Source organism: Rattus rattus, chromosome 1 (genome assembly GCF_011064425.1).
Source record: "Rattus rattus isolate New Zealand chromosome 1, Rrattus_CSIRO_v1, whole genome shotgun sequence".
Lineage (NCBI taxonomy): Eukaryota > Metazoa > Chordata > Mammalia > Rodentia > Muridae > Rattus > Rattus rattus.
In genome coordinates this window covers 258,396,790-258,419,180 of record NC_046154.1, presented here as the reverse complement: position 1 = coordinate 258,419,180, position 22,391 = coordinate 258,396,790, and the positions used below count along the sequence as shown (strand labels likewise).

Here is a 22,391-nt window from a genome sequence, read left to right as displayed (position 1 = left end):
GAACTGCCCAGTGTTAGTACTGGGAACCGAACTCAGGTCCTCCCCGGGATGTTCTCTTACTGCTGAGCCATCTCTCCAGCCCCTTGGCTTGCGTTTTGGTTTCAGAACTTTCTGTTTGTGTGTCTTGAACTTGGGGGAAATTTGGGAATTTTGTGTGGGAGGTGGGAACATGGGTAGAAAGAAATGGCACCACAGTAGGGTCTTGGTGTCTGTCCTCAAACTCCTCCCTCTGCCTCCATAGCCGACTCAAGCTTTTGTAGTGGAGCCGGGTGTGCACGTGTCAGGTGCATCTCCTGAAAGCATCAGCAGCATCCTTTCAGAGGTGGCGGAGTACGGGACCTGTTATACACGCCTGAGCCACTTCTCCCTGCAGCCTGTGGTAGGCTCCTTGTGCAGCAGGGGCCTCGTGTTCCAGGTATGCCTCTGGAGAACCGTGTACCTTCACAAAAGAATCACGGGTTCAGATTAGGGGTTCAGAACCTCTGAGTCCAAATATCTAAAGAAGTCGGGTGACTTGAGATTGTCTTAACCTCATCTGTTAACCTTGTGTAAGTTGTGTTTAAGCAAAGGCAGAGGGAGGCAGGTGTGAACAGTCAGGGAATTTGAGGGCAAGGACCAAGTGCTATGAGGTGGGTAAGCCAGATCAAAGCCACCTGCTCTGCATAGGCCCTAGTGTCTTGTACGGTGTGCAGCAAAGTGATCTCCTGTTTTAATAAGTTGATTCTTGAGGTACCTAGGACTTTCTGTTTATTGAAAGACTTGCAGCTGGCTTGTGTGCTGGTAGACTCTTAGAGCATCTGGGCAGCCTGGGCAGGTGAGGACAGGTATTCAGATTTGCAGAGTGTTGTGCAGAAACATGGGGAGCTGTGGGGTGGCGGTGCAGGGTGAAGCTTAGGAGGAGCTGTCCCTACAAGCTCTGATGTGCGGAAGTCAGTAGCTGCAGGGTGGAGGGACTACCCCACATCAGAGTTCAGGAACATATTAGGAGCTGCATGGCAGAAGAACAGAGGCTGCAGATGGTATAGAATGGGTTTAAGGGAATCTATGGCAGGTGAGGCTGTGGTTCCTGGTTTCCTGGCATGTAGGCAAGACAGGCCAAGGTGGATGGGCAGGATTTGTTCTGGGGCGACTCTGTCTCTGTGATGCAGCAGGGCAAAGCTGTATTTATGGCAGATTCCTAACCTATGTCTTCCAGTAAAGCATCTTTCTCTCAGGTGGGCTTAAGCTATAAATTCCCACTGCTCGGAAAATGGGGCCACCAGGCTATGGCCTAGAAGCACAGTTCTGTTTCCAGTTTGACTGTGTCCTTCCAAACCTTGAGTCGGTGATTGCCTCTGTGTCCCAGCTGCCCTTCTCCTCTTCCTTCCCATAGGCCTTCACCAGCGGCCTCAGGAGGTACTTGCAGTATTACCGCGCCTGTGTTCTCTCCACTCCACCTACCCTAAGTCTCCTCACCATTGGCTTTCTCTTCAAGAAGCTAGGCCGGCAGCTCAGGTGAATCTTAGCCCAGTGGCCTTGCATGAGCCTCAGGAGCAGATGTGGGGCTTTCAGGGCAATGAAGAGACAGCTCTGCTCCCTGTCAAGGAGGGCCCAGAAAAATAGTCCTTGGTTGTCTGAACACTTCATGCACAGCTGGTCACTATGCGCCATGTAATGAATTTGTCTACTGCCTGCCTGCAACAGTGGCCTTGCTAGACCCAAGGCTTTCTGCCTAAATAGTACTGCAGGGGAGGGAAGGCAGTGGCAGCCTCTGACACTTGTGAGCTCATTAGTAACAGCCAGACATAGTGTCTCTTGGCAGGCGCTGTCCACTGAGAGAAGTTGGTGGCAGATAATATGGGAGGAGACGTAGCATGCAGCAAGGAATTGGGGAAGGGTCATGTGAAACACAGACTGCAGTGGGGTAGAGAGGGTGAGGGTTCATGAGGGGAACTGGTGCTCATTGTAGTCAGGCAAGGTGGTAACCAAGGTAGAGGTGTCGGATGGTACCATAAATGTGGGGCTAAGGAGTCAAGTCAAGGATGAGGTGGGAGGTGGGCCCACCCATTGAGTGTGGATGTGTCAGTGCCATCTGGGAGGACAGCACAAAAACAGTGCTGGGTAGGGCTCCAGCAGGGTGCTAAGATCTGGTGCAAGTAGTTGTCAAAGACTGTGTAGACCAGTCACTTGGGGAAAAATGAACATTTAGCTTGCTCAGTCTGATCTGGTCCTTGGGACCCTGAACTCCTATCACTTGATCTGATCCAGTTTCTGTGTCCAGGTACTTGGCTGAGCTTTGTGGTGTTGGCACTGTATCCCTGGCGACCAGTGGAGAACCCAGGGCTGTGTTCCCCACTGTGAGTCCCCCTCCTTTCCTCCAGTGTGAATTTGCAGGCGTCCCTTGAGTTGTGCATTCTTGTCAAGTGTGGTGGTGTGGTCTGCTAGCCATATTGCCTAGACAGGCAGTGTGCCAAGTGTTACAGTGGCTGTGTACTCATCCTGCTGCTTCTCACTGTTTGTAGGGAGTGAAGCTTCTGTCCTACCTCTACCAGGAAGCACTGGATAACTGCAGTAATGAACACTATCCTGTGTTGCTGTCCCTGTTGAAAACCAGCTGTGAGCCCTACACACGGTAGGTGGTGAGTGCTGTGTACTGGCTATACCTGCTCTCCCTATAGTGGATAGAGGAAGGCTGCACTCAGACCACAAATGTATCTGAGTTTCCTGTTATCCAAGATGCACTGAGTGTGCTGGGGAAGCACGCTGGGTAAAGGACCTACTAGGCAGGAGACCACACACACTCACAGCCGGCAGTATCTCACTCTACTCTGGGGACTGGCCACACCTACCTAGCAGCACTCCACACTTGCCTAGCTCTCCTCTTTCCCCTATACCCCCAAACCACCCCCACCATCCTCGTTCCATTACTCTGAAGGTTCATCCATGATTGGGTGTACAGTGGTGTCTTCAGAGATGTTTATGGGGAGTTCATGATCCAAGTTAACCACGAGTACCTCAGCTTCAGAGGTAAGTACCCACGACTGCTAGGCTGTGCCTATCAGGTTTTGGACCCCAGGACAAGGACTGAGATATATAGTCTGCATATCAAAGTGGACCTGGTCTCCAGTTCTTACCTAGCACACCCTGAACTTTCCAGCTCGGCCTGGGCTGCTCTTCCCCCAGAGGTTTTTCCTTCTACAATCCAGACATTTTAGTCTCCCCATCCCCTTCTCTCTCTGCATGTGCTCTTTCTTTCTCTTCCCCCTTGCCCCTCTTTCCCTCCTCATAATGACTGCTCTGGCCTTCATCCTTGGGAACTCACCTACCTGAGAGCAACTTCCCAATAATCCTGCATGTAATATAATCTGATCTGGCTTGAATTGGCTCATTTCCCTGACAGAGAAGGAACTTATCAGTGCCCTCTGCCTGGGGTCAGGCTATTATAACTGCAGATCATCATTTTCTATCTGTGTTCTGTCCAGACAAGTTTTACTGGACCCATGGCTACGTGCTCATTTCCAAAGAGGTGGAGGACTGTGTTCCTGTGTTCTTGAAACACATTGCTCACGATGTGTATGTCTGTGGAAAGACCATCAACCTACTGAAGCTCTGCTGTCCCCGGGTGAGAGGCGCCTGCTGCCTGCTGCCTGTGCAGGGTGTGGAGGGAGGGGCTGTGTACTGTGGGAGGCTACGTCTGTCCAGGGACTGAGTCTTGGTGCTAGCCTGTTTGCTACCATAGTCTTCTGCGTAACCGATGAGATTGATCGCACGGTGCTCCTCAGTGTCTGATCCCCCTCTACTATAGGTTGCCCCACACATGGTATCTCCATTGTTGGGGTACTTGTTCTATGGAACCATCAACAGTTTGAGCTGCTCCCAGGTTTAGGAATAAAGTTTTCAAGGGAAAAAAAATGGCTGTCTGCATCCATCACGGAAGACTCAGTAGCAAGGCAGTGCTTGGTTCTTGTTTCTGGCCTTGGCTGTGTACTCACTGAAGCCTTTCCTTTGGGCAGCATTACCTTTGTTGGTCTGATGTCCCTGTGCCTCGGATCTCCGTGATCTTCTCTCTCGAGGAATTGAAGGAGATTGAGAAGGACTGTGCCGTCTATGTTGGGCGGATGGAGAGAGTTGCACGTTATAGCTCTATCAGCAAGGAGGAAAAGGTACTTGGATGCAGGACTTTGGGCTTTCTCTCTACTTCCTTTCACCTCTGGGGGTTCTGGGCTGATGGAGTTCCCTTACCCCAAGGGTGGGCCAGTGCTAATGTGGATAGCTCCTGGCCTGGTGCCTAGTGGGTAGTCAGGCAGACTGAGGAGCAAGAAGGACAGGATGGGGGTTGGGGATTTGGCTCAGTGGTAGAGCGCTTGTCTAGCGAGCGCAGGGCCCTGGGTTCGGCCCCAAGCCCAAAAAAAAAAAAAAAAAAAAAAAAAAAAAAAAAGGACAGGATGTAGGCAGTCAGTAAGGCAAAGCGGTTTTTCTGGTGCTCTGTCGTGGTAGTATGTCTAGGTTAGGACGCCTAAGCTGCTTGGCTGTGTGCCAAGGAGACTTGGAACAAATCTGATGACAGCTGTCCAGGGCAGAGGCCTTGCTTTTTTTTCAGGGGGTTAGCTTTGCCTGTGCTGCAAGTTTTACCAACATGGGTGGCTCCATTTGGAATTTCTAGGCAGCAAGGCCTAAAATTCCTCTACTTGAGTAGCCTTTATACACACCGGGTTTGTGGCTAGAAGCGGCACCCTAACGCTCTAGTACACTCCAGGAGGAGAAATTAGTGACTGGCCTGGGCCAATCTCAAGAGCTTTTTCTTGACTTGGTGTCTAATGGGCAGCAGAAGAGACCCAGGCAAGGACAGATGCAGGAGCAGGAATGCCCCTTGAACCCTTCACTTATCTGTGGTACACCTCCTGTCACTCTTCCAAGCCAGAGGTCTCCCTCTCCTCCGTCCCTGTGGTGAAGCATCATCACCTGTGAGCATTCTGTGGAGGCTGGGAAGGATATCTGCTGTTAACAGTGACCAGAAGCACGTTGTTCTGGATGGCCACTTGTCTCCACACTATCCTAGAAGGGGCGAGGTGTTAAGATGTTTTGCTTATTGTCTTTAGGAACTACGTATGGAAATTGCAAAACAAGAACTAATCGTCCATGCCCGGGAAGCAGCATCCAGGGTCCTGAGTGAGCTGAGTGGTGAGTTCAGGCCCAGGTCTTTCCTCTCTGTGCTGGGGCCTCTGCTGGGCTCTTCACCACCGAATGTGCCTCTCATCTTCTCTTGAAGACCGGCAGATGTCAGAACAGATTGCTCTGGACACCCGGAAGCGAGAGCAGTTTCAGCGACTGAAGGAACAGTTTGTGAAGGATCAGGAGGTGGGCGGTCTGGGTGCTGGGTGGTCTGGGTTCTGGGTGGTCTGGGTGCTGGGTGGTCTGGGTGCTGGGTGGTCTGGGTTCTGGAGCCCATGATTTGGCAGATGAGACTGTGTGTCATGTAGAGACGCCTGGCAGCCAGACAAGAAGAGCTCGGTGATGACTTCAGTTATGCCCATGAACTCCGTGCCCGGGAGAAGAGGCTAAAGGCCCTGGAGGAAGAGCTGGAGAGGAAGGCCAGGTAGGGCTGTGTGGCTGCAGGTGCCATGGTGCTGGTTTGAACCTAGTGATGGTTGTTTTCTGTCTCTCTCTCTGCTGCTAGGGATCGAGGCCCAAAGGTTGCTAGGCAACCTTTACCAGTGAGCAACAGCCCTAACTTGTTACTTTAGTTTTTAATCTGAAAAAACCAGGCATATGTCAAGACAGAACTCCTAGTCTGCTAGACCAGGTGCTGTCCTGGCCTAAGGAGTTAGAGATCCAGTTCTGATACACACAGTGTATTTGATGTCTTGACGGTCTATTAATGTTATTTATTATTAGTCCATAATAATATTATTACTGAGGTGCTATGGAGCCAACTTTGGACCTTGTGCATGCATGTAAGTAAGCACTCTAGCATTGAACCATACCCTCAGGATCTTGCTGTGTGCCTAGCTGGCTTTTAAATCCACAATCCTCCTGTCTCAGCCTTCCTAGTGCTAGGATTACAGGTATATGCCATCACACCTGCTTTTGCTTATCTTAAACACCCATGGTTTGCTTTTTATTTCCAACCTGTCCCTGCCCAGATGAGTAATGGGTCATTAATCTAACATGGTTCTCCAGCCTGTTTCCTCTGTGTCATTAGCTTGCCCTGGAAACAGGTCATTGTTTCAGTGGGAGGCTTTTATAAAAGGGCTGGCTACATCCTGCATGGTGTCCCACAGTTGAGCTGTTCCAGCCTTAGATATTATTTACAGAGCAAATGAGGGGTCTGCCTCTTACATGTGCTAGATATGTGCATACGCATGTGAGTAGATACACTGTTCTCATAAGTGGAAAACCAGGCATAGACAACCATGTTTCTGACCTGTGACCCGCCAAATTGGAGATGGCTAATTGGGCCTAGATGCCCAGTAGTTGGAGGCTTGGAATCCCTGGGTTTGCTTTGGTTTTGGTCCTTTTCTCAGTCTCCAGTTCTCTTGAGTTTGAGTTGGCAGAATGGGTAGATGTCTACTTCCAGTGAAGAAAATGGGGCCTGGTTCCAGAGGGCTGGTCCTCAGCCACTGTTTATTCTCTTGTCCCTGGGTATAATGTACAGTTTTCTTCTGATCGTTTGTCCTACAGACAGTTACCAAGTCCCATGTGGGCATCTGTCCATTGGAGCCTTTTAGCCTGATGGGCAACAAGGCCCTCCCTGGGAACCCAGTCTGTTGTGGGGAAGATGGAGGACCTGAGTCTGGGGAGGGAACCTACTTGGAGAGCCATCCTAGCCTGAGTATATGCCAACGAGATAACACGGGGAGTGGTTGTAGTGACCATGTCCTCTGCATGTGGCTTCAGGCAGGCGCTGGTTGATCATTATAGCAAGTTGTCTGCAGAGGCAGCTCGTCGAGAGCAGAAGGCTCTGTGGAGAATCCAGAGGCATCGGCTGGAAAGCGCACGACTTCGTTTTCTCCTGGAAGACCAGAAGTGCATTCAGGTATGGCCGTAGGGTAGCTGCCAGCTCTTGCACCCAGTCATGTCCTCTTGTCCTCTTGTTGCATAAGAGACAGATGGCACTTGCTGCGGCTCGGTCTTCCTGCCAAAGCTGGACAGTGTGAGTGGGCAGCAGGGTAATGGCATATGTGATGGGTGAGGGGTGCTGTGTGAAGGCTGTGGTGGGTGCCAGCCCTGCTGGTCTCTCTGCAGAGCTTCTCTTTTCCTGTTGGCTTGAATTTCAGGAGATGCTGAGAGACATGGAGGCTCACCAGCCCCAGGAGCCACTGAGTGTGTTCCCAAGCACATGCTCTCAGGTAATAAGCCCCAGAGGATCTTGGGACTCCTGCTGGGTCTCTGCACTGTACGCTCTGTCTTGGTTGTACTTAGGTTCCTCAGCACTTAGTAGGTGTTGACCACTGTTGCTGAGCTCAGCCTGGGGAGTCAGGGTTAAGTGATTGGAGGGGTTCAGTCTGCATTGTGTTTCAGGTCACATCTCTAGGTCCTGAGCATGAAGGTGAAGGCCATAGCTGTGATCTGGAGTCCACAGAACTGCGCTGCGATTGTTCAAACCAACCATGTGCATCAACACCATCGGTCCTCAAGTCTGGGGCTGGACAGGCAGAGGAAGCTGGGCCATTCTCAACTGGTCTCAGCATCACAGACTTTCTGCCCATGGGCTCTGGAGATGAACAGCCTGTGGGTAACACTGGAGCTCCCTTCTTAGAGGTGGCTCTGCAGAGCATCTGCTCAGACCTATCCCCTATAACCCCCAGACCGGCACTCACAGCAGCTGGCCTGCAGCCCACCCAGTCAGAGTATGATTTCAATACCATACTGAGGCCAGCTATGGCTACCTCCCCTTTACCGGGACCCTTCCGGGATGTTCAGAATAGTGTAGACAGTGAAAAACAGCATCTACTGCGGGATATGCCCACAAAACCAGATTCATGTATCCATGACATGCAAGAGACTTTGCCTTGCCTACGTCCACTCAGTCCTGTCACTCCTGTGGAGGGCAGCCTCCAGCCTGTGGGCCAGCTCCTTGAACACATGTCAGAGACTACTGTCGCTACAGAGAGCCATGCTTCTGGAATGGCTCCTTGCCAGCAACTTAGCATTTCCAGACACGTGTCAGATGCCAACATCAAGGTAGGAGATTATATGTCAGATGTGGCTCTGCCTCGGCCACGGTGGAATATCCACGGACACGTGTCAGAGGCCAACATTGGAGTTGGGGAGAATGTGTCGGACGTGGCTCCTTCTCGGCCACGGTGGAATATCCACGGACATGTGTCAGATGCCAGCATCAAGGTAGGGGAGAATGTATCAGACGTGGCTCCTTCTCGGCCACGGTGGAATGTCCACGGACATGTGTCAGAGGCCAACATCAAGGTAGGGGAGAATGTGTCAGACGTGGCTCCTTCTCGGCCACGGTGGAATGTCCACGGACACGTGTCAGAGGCCAGCATCAAGGTTGGGGAGAATGTGTCAGACGTGGCTCCTTCTCGGCCACGGTGGAATGTCCACGGACATGTGTCAGAGGCCAGCATTAGGATTGGGGAGAATGTGTCGGACGTGGCTCCTTCTCGGCCACGGTGGAATGTCCACGGACATGTGTCAGAGGCCAGCATCAGGGTTGGGGAGAATGTGTCGGACGTGGCTCCTTCTTGGCCACGGTGGAATGTCCACGGACATGTGTCAGAGGCCAGCATCAGGGTTGGGGAGAATGTGTCGGACGTGGCTCTTCAGCCACACGGACGTGTTCAGCCTCCCTTGATTCTGGAGGAGCCCTTCCCAGAAGCTGAGCCTGACCTCAGGTCCCATCAGTGTCCCCCTGACCATGTGTCTCAGACAGTCCCTTGTGTGGAAGCACAGAGCCCTGCTCAAGAATGTGAACCTCAACTGCCTGAAGACATGAGGCCTACCATCTGTTCGAGCCTTGGCAGTACAGAGGAAGGTAGCCTCCAGACCAAGACCCTTGTGGCTGAGCCTAGCATGCTGGGAAATGGCATCCCTGAAGAGAAAGGTCAGAGTGGGCAGTGCTGGTCAGGGTGGGACGGTGGCATACAGGAGAGGCAGTGTCTCTGTCCTCTGTGATCCTTGTCTGTTAGCCTGGATCGAGTTGCTGTTGGGGTGGGGATGGGGGGCTGGAGGGGTTCTCTGACAGTCTCACTAGGTCTCTTCAAGCAGACACTGGCTACTAATGGCCCTCTTCCCATTATTTTCTGTTTATTTAGGCCCAAGGAGGAATAGGGATGCTGAAGACCTTTCTCCATGTTTACCTTCAAGCCCACAGGTTAGGGGAGTACGCATGAAACGTCACCACATGGTTTCCATTTGCCTATTTCCTTCTCAGCACAAGCAAAGTGGGGGAGGAGAGGGGAGAGTAGTGTACTGTGTAAGGATGCAGTTCTTTGAGGTTGGCTTCTTTTTAGGAAGACACACTCCCCAGTAGCCCAGGTCCTAGTGAGGAGGTACCAAGCACAGAAGCGGAGGAGGCCAGACGCTGGGACAAGGAGCAAGCCTATTTGGCAGATCTCACGAAACTGTACCGCCTGGAGCAGTACCCGGACAGCTACGAGTCCATGTGTGAGTGGGCCGGGCACAGTGGGCGGGTGGGGCTGGGACGCTCTGGGCAGTGTCCCTGAGCTTAAGTCTTGTTTCCCACAGCGGAGCCTCCCGTGGCTCACTTGGTACACCACATGCTTCCCCGGGCCTTCGCCTTCCCTGTTGACCCCCAAGTGCAGTCAGCAGTGGATGAGAGTGCAGTGCAGCTGAGTGAGCTGCTGACGTTGCCTGTGCTTATGAAGCGCTCCCTCATGGCTCCTTTGGCTGCCCAGTGAGTGCCTCCACTGCCCAACTGCAGCAGCCTGCTCTCCTGCCTCTGCTCTAACTCCAGCTCTCCCTCACCAGTGTTAGCTTGGTCAACAAAGCTGCCGTTGACTACTTCTTTGTGGAGCTGCACCTGGAGACACACTTTGAGGCACTGCGGCATTTCCTGCTGATGGAGGATGGAGAGTTCGCTCAGTCCCTCAGTGACCTGCTTTTTGAGAAGGTAGTTCCAAGACATGCAGTTGGGATCAGTTGGCCAGTAGAGGTGTTGTGGGTAGGGTGTGGCTGACTCCTGGCCTCAAGCCTACCCAAACATGTCATAGTCCCTAGCAACATGGTGACACAGTGCTGCTCAGGCAGAACATGGGTTGCTGGACAAGTAGGGAGGGGCAGGGCCCAAACCTGGGAGTCTTTGAAACATTTTCTTTTGACTTCTTTAGCTAGGGGCTGGGCAGACGCCTGGAGAGCTGCTCAACCCACTGGTCCTTAACAGCATCCTGAGCAAGGCACTGCAGTATAGCCTCCACGGGGACACCCCACATGCTACCAACCTGTCTTTTGCCCTCAAGTACCTGCCTGAGGTGTTTGCCCCTAACGCCCCAGATGTGCTGAGCTGCCTGGAGCTCAGGTACAAGGTCAGCAGTGTCCTGCCATGGGTGTACAGGGGAGGTGTATCCTAAAGTTGTATATACTAAGTAGGGCTTCCTGAACAGGTCGACTGGCCCCTCAACATTGTTATCACCGAGAGCTGCCTGAACAAGTACAGTGGGATCTTCTCCTTCCTGTTGCAGTTGAAGCTCATGATGTGGACACTCAAAGACATCTGCTTCCACCTCAAGCGCACAGGTGAGGCCTGGCCAAGTGAATCCTACCTATATATGTGGTGAATCCTACCTATATATGTGGTGAATCCTACCTATATATGTGGCTTCAGGCTGCGGCTTAAGCTCTTTGTTCTTCCCTAGCCCTAGTGAGCCACACAGCTGGCTCAGTGCAGTTCCGACAGCTGCAGCTGTTTAAGCATGAGATGCAGCATTTTGTGAAAGTCATCCAGGGCTACATTGCTAACCAGATCCTGCACGTCAGCTGGTGTGAGTTCAGAGCCCGTCTAGCTGTGGTGGGCGACCTGGAGGAGATTCAGCGGGCCCATGCCGAGTACCTGCACAGGGCTGTTTTCAGGTGAGTCAGGCAGGCAGGCACCTGGACTTGGGTGTGTTATGGTCAGACTGGGCAGGCCACCAGCAGCTCTACCCTTCCCTAGGGGCCTACTGACCGAGAAGGCAGCACCTGTCATGAACATCATCCATAGCATCTTCAGCCTGGTGCTCAAGTTCCGAAGCCAGCTCATCTCTCAGAACTGGGGCCCGGCTACCGGCCCCCGTGGTGCCGAGCACCCCAACTTCCCACTCATGCAGCAGTCCTACAGCACCTTCAAGTACTACTCCCACTTCCTCTTCAAAGGTAAGCCCTCCTTTTGGGCTGGGCTGCTGGGGTGGCCAGGCACAGGGCAGGCAGGAGCCTGAGAGTTGAATGCCTCTCCAGTAGTGACCAAGCTGGTGAACAGAGGCTATCAGCCCCACCTGGAAGACTTTTTGCTTCGGATCAACTTCAACAACTACTACCAGGACTCCTGAGGACAGACAGGACCATGGCGCTGCATTCCCTTTTACCTGGATGGGGCGAGGGCCAAGGCAGTGAACAGAGATAGACCTGAGGAAGCTGCTTTATTTAGAGCCCTGGGAGATTCAACAGGTGTGAGGCCCACCCCTGCCCTTTGGGCAAGATGCACAAGCAGGTCACAAGGCTTACTTACTTAGGCCTGTCTGCACTACTTAAACACGGGACTGATATCCTAGCATGAAGCACTGTGCTGGGGGCATCTTGAATGCTAGACCAGGGCAGTACTGCTGAGGTAGTATCAGACAGAGATGGGTCAGGTTTTGACTGGAGACCTCTGCCGTCATGGAGAGACCGTGAGGACAGGCATCCCAGTGGTCTCAGCAGCTCAGCAGCACTGGGGAGGCCTCGGGAGACTCCAGACATGTGGAGCCACCGAGGCCTTTATGAGGATCATGTTACGCAGAGTTCTGCTGCCCAGAGTGGAGGCCTGCTGCTGTAGGAAGACTGCTCGTCAGTGGTCCTTGCCACTGCCTCAGGGCCTGTGGCCTCCTCTTCACTGTGGTAAGGAGACTCTAGCAGCTTCAGGACACGTCGCACCTAGAGGATAGGTGAGAAAACTCGGTGAGGAGCGTATCTAATGGCATGTCCAAGACAGGAAGGGTAACAGGCACAGGTGTGTGCTTGCCTCTGAAAAGTCTCCATTTTCTGCAGCTTCAATGGCTTTCTGTGCAATATAGTTCCTTAGGACGTACTTGGGGTTGTTGGCATGCATGATGCGTACACGTTCTGCCTGCCAGGCAGCAATGTCTCCGACACCCTCCTTCTCTTTGTCCAGACGCTCTCTGGAATCAAATTTTTCCAAAGAACAGCATGTGCCATGCCCCCAATTCGGGGCCATCTGCAGCCACCTTGTAAGGTGGCCATTGTATCAAGAAGCCAGTACAGGTGACCCTGAGGGCTGCCTACCTGTATTCCTGTAGCCAGGTTTCCCAGTGGTCTCTGTTCTTGCTCTGCAGTTCAGAGGGGCTCAGCTGTTCTAGCTGTGACTGATGCTCCACACGTTCCAGCTCCTTTGTGACATTTGCTTGAGTGCCAATGAGTGCAAAGAGCTGTGGGTTCGACTGTGCCAGCATCAGCATCATAGAGAGCTGCCTGCAGGGAGGGGTGGCCGGGAAGTACCTCAGCTAGGGGCAGCCCATGACTTAGGTGCTGAGGCAACTTCCCAAATTCCTACACACCTACCCGGAAATTAGTTAGGTCAGGGGACCATCTCTCCTAGGTATGTTTCTACAAATCTCAAATGCCAGTTCCTCTTGATGGTTACTGCTCCATTCCCTACTAAATTCCTTTTTTCATAACCAGCCTCTGGGTTGTTATTTGAAAGCCTGTAAGCCACCATTTCCCATATCCCTTCTTAGATGAATGCAGCACACTGGACATAGTGTGCACACCCTGTAGGCTATAGTGTGGGAAGGCACTGTCTGCTTCGCATCTCCATTCCAGTCCACCAATGCCCTGCTTTCTTTTTGTTAGTGTCCTGGTCCTCAATGCTGCAGAAATGTGACCTTACTGCATTTCATGCCCAGGAAGGGAGTAGCTGCCAAGGGCCCCAGGTGCACTTGGGGAGCACTCTGACTGGCAGTCTCCAATCTCCCTGCTGCTCCCCTTCTGAAAACCAACTGTGAGGATGTACTTACCGGGGATCCATCTGGGGTCTGAAGGCAAGCTTTAGCTCTTCCAGAGAGGCACACTGGGAGGTCAGCTGGGTCAGGAACTCTGCTGTGTCTGACGGTTCAGCCGGGAAGGAGCTCAGAACACAGAAGGTGTTAGTGAAGTCAGCGCCTAAAAAGTGAGCTGCTCAGGCGCCAGGGGCACGTGCTGGCCCCTACTCCTCCCACCCATTCCCTAGATGGTCCTTGTAGGTCACCTGGAAAACGGACTGACACTGGACCCTCGGTCACAGTGCCTGCCCAGGGCCTCTGGACACATCCGTGATACACTGTGGCTCTTACTAGCTTGACTTGGCAACCATCCTCAGTGCACCTCCTGAGCAGTAAGTATATAGGAGGGAACGCAAACGAGGGCGGGTGAGTTTGCGTGATGGGTGTGGTGCTTGATGCCACATGTACTGGCCCAGGCTTCATCTCCAAGACACATATCATGAAAAGTAAGTTCTTTGCAAGTTGTCCTTCTGCCCCTATAGCTCTACAATGTATACTGAAGTGTGCACACAATGACTTTTTCTTTTCTTTTGGTTGTTATAAGACAGGGTTTCTTTGGGTAGCCCTGGTTGGCCTGCTTTGTACACCAGGATGGCCTTGACCTTACAGAGATGTACCTGCTCCTGCCTCCCAAGAGCTGGGATTAAAGGCGTGTGTCACTACAGCCCAGCCTCATTCTTTTTTTTTTTTTGGTTCTTTTTTTGGGAGCTGGGGACCCAACCCAGGGCCTTGCGCTTCCTAGGCAAGCGCTCTACCACTGAGCTAAATCCCCAACCCGCCCAGCCTCATTCTTAGCGGTGGTGGTACTCCCCTTTAGTACTTGGGCAGCAGGGGCAGCTGGATCTTTGAATTTCAAGGCCAGCCTGGTCTTGAAAAACGAAAAAATAAAACCAAACCAAACAGCTTACAGAAAGCAGACTCATCAGGAATTGTGACTGCTGTAAATGGATTCTGTCCACCAGCAATGGAGAAGCAGGTTGACAGGTGGAAAAAAATATGTGATTCAGCCTTACTGCTGTCTCTGAAAGGCCTGCTTTAGATCTGAGTGTGGGAAATGAAGAGAAAAACATCCATGCAAACAGGATCTAAAGCGGCTCTGGCAGTGTAGTTCATGCCCTTAATACTAGCAGCAGGCGGATCTCTGAGCTCAGCGCCAGTTTGGTGTATGCTGAGTTCTAGAACAACCAGAGCCACCTAGAGACCCTGCCTCACGAGGAAGCGGCTGAGGCAGCCATGCTAACACAGGCACAAACCAAGCTGGGCATGTAATCCCAGCCTTCAGGAGGAAGAGCACAAGTCCAAGGCCAGCCTGGGCTATACTGTCTCCAGGAACAAAACACGCACGGATTCTCATGTTAGCTACTTTACTCAATACAGTGCTGAATCCAGAGCGGTCAGAGGGAAGCTGGATAATGACCTAGTAATCCTGTTAACTCTGTGCTGTAAGGACTGAAAGCAGGGCTCAAACCAGACTGTAACTGTGCACAGTTCAAAGTAGCACTGTAGGTAAGAGTTAAAAACCTTGAGGGGCTACTATGAACTAGATAGTCAGTATTAAAAGTGGAGTTAAATTCAGACACATGTTACAACATGGAAGGACCTAGGAATCTTCTGGGTAGTGAAATAAGCCAGTCATACATGAATCCTATGGAGTTTCTCTACTGAGGTTCCTAGGGTGGTCAGATTCACAGAAATCAGAATGGTGGCACTGGGGGAGGTAGATGGAGAGTATTTAGAGCAGTCAGAATTTCAATTGGGGAACTGGGACTGCCTTCAGGGCCACTGAGTTATACACCTAGAAATGACACGGGGAACACTAAGTCTTTTCCCACAGTGACAGGGTTCTGAGGCTTACCAGTCTGATGCATAGTCTCTAGAAGTTTGGCCACAAGTGTCTCATCTTCCTTCTCCACACGAACAAGGCCCAGCTTCTTACGCATCTTCTGTAGATAGTGCCTTTGGAACTCTGTGTCAAACTCCTCTTTGAGAATGGCCTCAGCTAGCACAAGCGGCAGCTCAGGCTCCAGGGCTTCAGCTAGTTTCTGCAGATTCCACTTGCACACCTGCGGCTGCTTACTGTATGTGTAGCGCCCGGCATTGTCAGAGGCGTTACACACATGGTCAGGGTCATACCTGCCACACAAAGAAGTGCTATCAGAGGACGAGTAGAGAAAGCAGGCTGCAGGAGGGCTGGTGACCTCCCCTGTAGCAACACCATCGCTGTGTTTTAGAGTGGCTTTTGCCTACATAACAGTTCTGCCTTGAGGCCAGGGAGGAAACTGCTTGAGACCCAGACTGCCTTAGGCCAGGTAGAGTCCTCTCTCCTCCATGCCATCACCCCACCCCACCTCTTTAATCCATTTAGAGCCTGGCAGGGGAGGGACTTGTTCTAACTTGCTAAAAGGTCACTTTTTTGTTCAAAACACTCCAGGGAGGCAAAGTATGATAGCGTGCTCCTATAAACCTATCAAATCAGGGAGCTTGGGGCAAGTGGATCACAAGTTCAAGACCAGCCCGGATTACATGATAAGTTCCAAAACAAACTTGATTTCTGCTTGTAGGGTTGGCTGACCAGACGCTGCTGAGAAGAAAACATTAAAAAGAGACACAAGCACCACACTGTTCCCTGTTCCTCTCCCATACCCATGACCCCCTGCTGTTGGTTATCTGTCCCTCACAGGGACCAGTTCCTAGGTGGCCAACAAGCAGAAGGTTCATCACTTCCAACCCTGGGGGCATTACCTGTCCAGGAAGCCAAAGGGTCCATAGTCGATCGTGAGGCCCACGATGCTCATGTTGTCAGTGTTGAGCACTCCATGGCAAAAGCCGACACACTGCCATTCAGCCACCATCCGTGCTGTTCGCCTTGTCACCTAGAGCAGAGCAGAGCTGCTGCCCACCTGCCCTTACTCAGGCCAGAACACCCCAGTGCAGTGCACCTCCTGGATTCCAGTGGACTTTCTGTAAGTGGTCCTCAGTGCAGGGCCCTCTGTGATCCCTTTACCACTCAGTGTTTCAGAGTATGTTTTGGGTGAGTTGGTTTATATGGGCTTAAGTCCCATTTCTACCACTATTCTTTTCAACACTACTAATTTTGGGTAAGCCATAAAAACCAGCAACACAGACTTAAGTCCCAGGAAGAAGACCTGATAACAATATTGGGGGAACATCACACTGTTAGGCAGCCTGGTCCAGAATGATATTTCCTAAGACCTGCTAGTCTATCTCCATCCTGGGAGATACAGGGTAATGCCAACAACTGCTCATCCAGTGACCCAACCAGAGACAGCCCCTGAACATAAGGTCCCAGTGTAGCCTGGAGAGAAGGAGTCCCAAGTACAGAACTGAATCACAGCTCCCACTGCCCAAGCAAGTGGCCTTTTGTGCCTCACCTCATAAGGAGCATAGGAGCTCCCAGGGACCAGGTAGTATAGTTGTAAAGCAGAAGCTTATAGGGGTGGTGTATGCTGATCAGATCACCCATCTGTTTCTGTGTGCGAGCATAGAGCTCAGCCTCAGCTCCTCCTGCTCTGTGGCTGCTGTCACACCACATCTTCAGCCCCTGGGCCAGAGGTGGGAAATAGGAGTAACCTAGTGTGGACCCATGTGCAACCGCACGGACATGTGCTTGGGATAGTCTGCTGACCAGCAGCAGTCACGTGTATTAGAATACAAGCCACACAGAAACAGGGCTATGGCTAGCCCTTGCTGGGAAAGTCCACAGCTCTTTTCCCCCCAAGTTGAGACAGCAGGTGAGTATGCTGGGTTAAGGTCACTGACCCATGCAGTAGGAATCCAGCATTCAACAGTGCTTCTGTCTGTGTATCCTTCCTTCTAAGACTAGCCCACTCAGCACCGCGGTGTCTTAGTGACACACACCTTTAATTCCAACACTCAGGAGGCAGAGGCAGGTAGGTCTTTGAGTCTGAAGCCAGCCTGGTCTACATATAGAAGTTCCAATGCTACTAAGTAAAACTGAAAACAACAAAGCCCCTAAGTACCTCCAGGCTGCCCAGGTCATGTGGCTGTGGGAGATGATGGGCCCTGGATGCAGGAACAACGAACAGAAAAGTTCAGGGACACCTGATAAAACCCTTTGTCCCTGGTCATCGTGACTATATTTGCAAGGCGAACTCAACCCGTGGCCAGTGGGGAACCTCTGCCTACCTCTCTGAAAAAGGCAGCGTTCCTCTGTATGTTGTCTGTGTCGCAGGTGTGGGCAGCCTGGATTTCAGGGTAGAAAGAGCTGATGACATAGTCAAGCATCTGCACTCGGATATCATTTCGTCCTACACTAGGGCCTGCACGCCCTGTGAGCTCATCAGGAGGCTTAAAAATTTCAAAGGAGCCGAATCTGCAGGAAAGACCCCAGTGTTCAATGGATCACACCTTGTGAGGAAAAGAAAATCACCATGGCCACAAGACTGTAGGCCAGAGAATGGGAGAGCATTGCCAGATGGGAGTGACAGACAGGATTCAATTTGGCCAACTGTCAGCCAATAAGCCTCCAGTTTCCAGATGTTGGGAGAGTCATCAGGCCGAGAAACCACCATGACTGTCTACTCTGCCAGCTCCAACTCCACACAGGATTGTGGATACTCCACACATTGTGAGGACAACCAAGGCTGGCTCTACCACAGGAAGTATGTACAAGTGTCAGTGTCCCAGCCAGTTGGCCATCCCACAAGGGACATCAGTCATGAGTGGAGCCTTTTCTTTTGAGACAGGGTTTCTCTGTAGCCCTGGCTGTTCTTGAACTCACTCTGTAGACCAGGCTGGCCTCAAATTCAGAGATCCACCTGCCTCTGCCTCCCGAGTGCTGGGACTAAAGGTGTGCACCACCACACCCAGCTGACATTTTTTAAAAACTGTAACTGGGTTGATGCTGGCAATCATCAGAGGGCAGAGGGCAGTGGTGCTATCGATGCTGTACAAAGGCACCCGATGACCTCTAAAGTCACCTGGGTCAGGGGAAAGGGCCTCTACAGTGCAGCAGTTACCATTTTTGACCCCTTTCCATTCTTGCTGGCCATGTGTGGTGTGAGTGGTGAGTACCTGATGGCAGACTAGCCTGGGTGCACAGGATGGGGACTCCTAGGGTCACACCAGCCACCTCCTTGTTCACACAGCCCCTGCAGGGCTGGACACTAAGCTAAGGTGACGACAAGACAGGAAGGAGCGTGCAGAAAGGACCAGGCTAATGAGCTAGTCACTACATGATTAAGAAAAAGGCTACAGGAGCCCACTTATGGTGACACTAATGAAGCCATTTCCTTCTGGAAGTTCTAGGTAGTTCTTAGTCAAGGGGCATTAGGAGGCATCTGGGGCTAACTCCTGACCACAGCCAGGTGCTGCTGCTTGTATAGGAGCTGGCTCAACATTCTGACTGCACAAGCATGGACCTCGTCTGATCTGTGAGCAAGTGCATGTAGACAGGCCTCATGGCCCCCAGCATTACCTTATGAAAGTGGGAGCTATACGCAACACAACCGTGCACTTTTCATATTTTGGATTACCATCATAGAACACGTCTCGGATCACTGTAGACTCAGACGTAACGCAGGCCCCGGCCCTCGTGGTGGGGATCCCCAGGTGAAACATGGCTTCACTGCACAGGAACTCACGGATGCTTGACCGCAGGACTTTGCGACCATCAGCTTGTCTGAAACCAAACACAGGCCAAGGAGCTGGTCAGGAAGAGGTTATTCTGAACCAAGTTTCCCAAGAGCTTTGGTGTATCCATCACATGACTAAGGCCAGGTGAAGAGACACTTTCCCTGTCCCTCCTCAAGTCCCCCCCACCCTCACTCCCTTAAGGCTGCAGTTTTGTCCTCACAGGTGTTGTACAAAATTCCTATAGCAATTAATGCAGCATGCCCACCAGCACTATCTGCAGTGAGGAGACACCGTCAGTTCTCAGAGCACACAGGCTGTTCAAACCCAAAGGGGAACACAGTGGGTAGTGCTGTGACAAGCAGTTCCTGGACATGCTGCACGTGTCACACCCCTAAAGGAAACAAAATTACATGACCACATGCCTATGTCTGGCTGGTAGACTCAGTAAGGTCTGAGCCACCAGTCACAGGGACCTACAGAACAAGATAAAGCAGGAAATCTACATTTTTTTTTTTTTTCCGGAGCTGGGGACTGAACTCAGGGCCTTGTGCTTGCTAGGCAAGCGCTCTACCACTGAGCTAAATCCCCAACAGAAATCTACATTTTATGGGTAGTTTTTGTACTTGAATTCTTCCTATGCACTGGACCTGTTTTGTTTTTAGCAGAATATGGTATAACATTGGATGCCCAGCACAGTGGCTACCTGGCCAGGCTGTATCCATAGCTCTTCCTTGCAGGAGTAATAATGTCTTAGGTACCCGAACCGATAGAGGACCTTGCCTGGAACTGACCGAACTCATGGAGCACGCTGCTTACATACAGCCCGGTAATTCCAGTACATGGAAGACAGAAAGATCAAAAGTTTAAGACCAAGCTTGGTGTGGAGGTATGTGTGCTTAATTCCAGCACTTGGTAGGCAGAGGTAGATGGATCTCTGTAAGTTCAAGGCCTACCTGGTCTATATGGCAAGTTCAAGGACACCCAGGGCTATGTAGTAAGCCCCTGTCTGGAAAACAGCACAACATAGTCTATGCTAACCTGGCTGGAGTCTCGTTAAGAGCAGAACCCACTTACCCATCTCAGGGCTCTACAACCACCTCCAACCCCAGCCTCAAATCTTGGCACAGTGTAGAGATGAGAGACCCTGACATACACGCAAGGATGAGACCTAAGCAAGGGTCAAAGGGATCCCTGACTTCAAGCAAACATTTTAGCTGATCAACTAAAAATAAGTCAAGAATTATAAAAAGCACTGTTTAAGCTGGAGAAGATGGCCCATCGGTCAAGAGCACTGCTGTGTGTAACAGGACTCGGGTTCAATTCCCATCACCCACACGGCAGCTCACAACTGTAACTCCAGTTCCGGGGAACAGACACCTTCACACACACACATGCAGGCAAATCACTGATGCATATGACATTTTTAAAAAAGCACCTTTCACTGCTGGATATGTGGTTCAGTAGTAGCCTAGCACACATGAGACTCTGGATTTGATTCTTAGCAGCAAGATATTTAAATATAAGAAAGCCTTTCAATAACAAACTATCCTAACAAGGATTTTTTTCTTTTCCTTTGGTAACTGGTGAACATAAATTATCAAAATGCAAGTTTAAGGCTGCTCACAAAATGAGCTCTGGAATGTATGGCATCTGCTCCTTTCCAAGAGCCTCTGAGAAGGTTGGTCCAGGTGAGCAGCAGGGTGCCAGATAAGACCATAAGTTTGGCTTGGGGGTGGGAAGATAAAGAAGAACTATTCTGAGGAATGAAGACAGCTTGGCGTCAACATGTCATGGTTGGCATGTTAGTGGCTGGCAGAAGGATGAGAAGCCAAATGTACTGTTTCTTAGTCATCTAACCAGCATCTAAACAATATAAATCATGTAGTATAAAATAGAGTCCCCTAAGTGCTGTCCATACCTGGGTGGCAGGACTTAGTTAAGTTGCTTGGGCTGGAGAGATGGCTCAGCACTGACTCCTCTTCTAGAGGTCCTGAGTTCAATTCCCAGCAGCCACATGGTGGCTCACAGCCATCTGTAATGGGATCCGATGCCCTCTTTTGGTGTGTCTATAGACAGCCACAGTGTACTTACATATATATATAAATAAATAAAAAAAAGAGTTCCTTGGGGCTAGAGAAATGGCTCAGTGGCTAAGAGCACTGGCTACTCTTTTATAGGACCCAGGTTCAATTCCCAGCACCCACATGGCAGCCCACAATTGTAATTCCTGTTCTAGGAGATCCAACACTCTCACAAATACTGGCAAAACACCAATGTACAAAAAATTGAGGATGAGGAAGAAGGAGGTTGTTCCTTTGGGCCTGTATGGTTTTTGGATCCAGGACCGTCTTAGACACTTGTGATACTCCCCACTGGAACCTGAGAACTACACACACACACACCTGGTTAGAACTGACAGGCTTGGGAGAATGGTCACAGAGAAGGTGGATACGGGAACAGATTGTGTCCCGAGTCCCTAGACGGTGCATAAAAAGGGTCTTCTAGAGGTTGGGCAAGTTGAGGAAGCATACTGCTTAAGTACGGTTCCAGAAAATAGGCCTGGACACCAGTTAACACATTGCTTCTGAAAAAACAGTCTCTGGGCAAGATGTTCAGCAAACAGCATCGTTCCTGGAACTGGCTCCAAAGTCCGCGGTGTGTTTAGGAAAACACAACGGAGAGCCATTAGAAGTGTGTTCCCCTCCACCTGACAGAACTGGTAGATGGAGATCTCTCTGAGTGTCAGCTAGAAAGTAAGCCCAGGCCCTAACTTCGTGTTTTCTCCATCTTGCCAACCGGCACTTCCTGCCTGCTTCTTTGCCTTCCTCCACAAAATCCTTTGCAAAGACGCTCCGCCTAGGTCCTAATCCCTTCACGGAGCTTTTCTGGGCGTTCAGCTGCCCCAACAAGGGCGAAAACGCCACTGAGCACCTTTCCTTTTCCCCACGCGCGCAGAAGGGTATATCGCTTGGGAACTCCCGGGACTTCGGCACCTGGAGAAGGGCGTGGGGCCGGCGCCTTTGAGTTGCAGCTCCCAGCGCTCGCCGGCCGCTGTGCACACCTCGCCCAGGTACATGGCGGCACCGTCGCCCAACTGCCCAGCGAACTGACCGAACTGGTGTCCACAGTAGCAGTGCGCGGCGGGCTCGGTGCCCGGCAGCAGCGCATTGCCGCTGAAGAAGAGCGCAGCTTCGGCCTCGACCTCGGCCTCCTCGCTGACCTCGAGCCCCAGCAGCGCCAGTGCGGGCTCTGACAGCGCCACTAGACGTGGCTGCCGCAGCGGGGCCGGCCGTGCACGGCTGAAGCAGGCTCCCGGCACCGGACGCGGGGTGGACAAGGAGTCCTCCGGCCCGGGCGGTGGCGTCTCTACCGGCAGCGCACGCAGCGCACGGTTGTCGAAGCGCAGCCTCGCCAGCCAACGCGGCCTGGGCTCCATGGCAGCAGCCCAGGCGGACCAGGGCGCGGACGACTGAAGCTCGAGGCCGACACACTGTGGCCGGGTTCGGGCAACCGCGAGCGAGGCCCCGAACGCGGCCCTGAAAGAGGCCATTCGCCGCGTCGCCGGAAGCCTGCTCACCCCGACCGGAA

At 51.8% G+C, this 22,391-nt stretch overlaps 2 protein-coding genes across 2 annotated transcripts in view; one reads left to right on the top strand and one right to left on the bottom strand.

The window, feature by feature from the left end:
- Tubgcp6 (tubulin gamma complex associated protein 6) overlaps nt 1–12,827 on the top strand; it is a 20,640-nt gene extending 7,813 nt beyond the window's left edge. The window contains exons 4-26 of the mRNA XM_032919370.1: nt 242–415; nt 1,373–1,494; nt 2,261–2,336; nt 2,502–2,611; nt 2,915–3,006; nt 3,462–3,601; nt 3,993–4,142; nt 5,079–5,160; nt 5,249–5,337; nt 5,460–5,575; nt 6,877–7,015; nt 7,257–7,328; nt 7,501–9,040; nt 9,252–9,310; nt 9,450–9,603; nt 9,685–9,853; nt 9,928–10,069; nt 10,287–10,481; nt 10,560–10,692; nt 10,812–11,025; nt 11,108–11,307; nt 11,389–11,497; nt 11,538–12,827. Coding sequence (XP_032775261.1) covers nt 242–415; nt 1,373–1,494; nt 2,261–2,336; nt 2,502–2,611; nt 2,915–3,006; nt 3,462–3,601; nt 3,993–4,142; nt 5,079–5,160; nt 5,249–5,337; nt 5,460–5,575; nt 6,877–7,015; nt 7,257–7,328; nt 7,501–9,040; nt 9,252–9,310; nt 9,450–9,603; nt 9,685–9,853; nt 9,928–10,069; nt 10,287–10,481; nt 10,560–10,692; nt 10,812–11,025; nt 11,108–11,307; nt 11,389–11,480 — 4,260 coding nt within the window. The 3' untranslated portion in view covers nt 11,481–11,497; nt 11,538–12,827. The remainder of the gene's footprint in view (nt 1–241; nt 416–1,372; nt 1,495–2,260; nt 2,337–2,501; nt 2,612–2,914; nt 3,007–3,461; nt 3,602–3,992; nt 4,143–5,078; nt 5,161–5,248; nt 5,338–5,459; nt 5,576–6,876; nt 7,016–7,256; nt 7,329–7,500; nt 9,041–9,251; nt 9,311–9,449; nt 9,604–9,684; nt 9,854–9,927; nt 10,070–10,286; nt 10,482–10,559; nt 10,693–10,811; nt 11,026–11,107; nt 11,308–11,388; nt 11,498–11,537) is intronic.
- On the bottom strand, nt 11,552–22,391 carry Selenoo (selenoprotein O). The gene is made up of 9 exons (XM_032919354.1): nt 21,797–22,391; nt 18,646–18,849; nt 17,355–17,541; nt 15,930–16,060; nt 15,043–15,320; nt 13,164–13,308; nt 12,433–12,618; nt 12,152–12,308; nt 11,552–12,063 (listed from the first exon to the last, which is right to left on the bottom strand). Exons 1-9 carry the CDS (start codon nt 22,351–22,353, stop codon nt 11,908–11,910), a joined length of 2,001 nt encoding a protein of 666 aa, XP_032775245.1. The 5' UTR covers nt 22,354–22,391; the 3' UTR covers nt 11,552–11,907.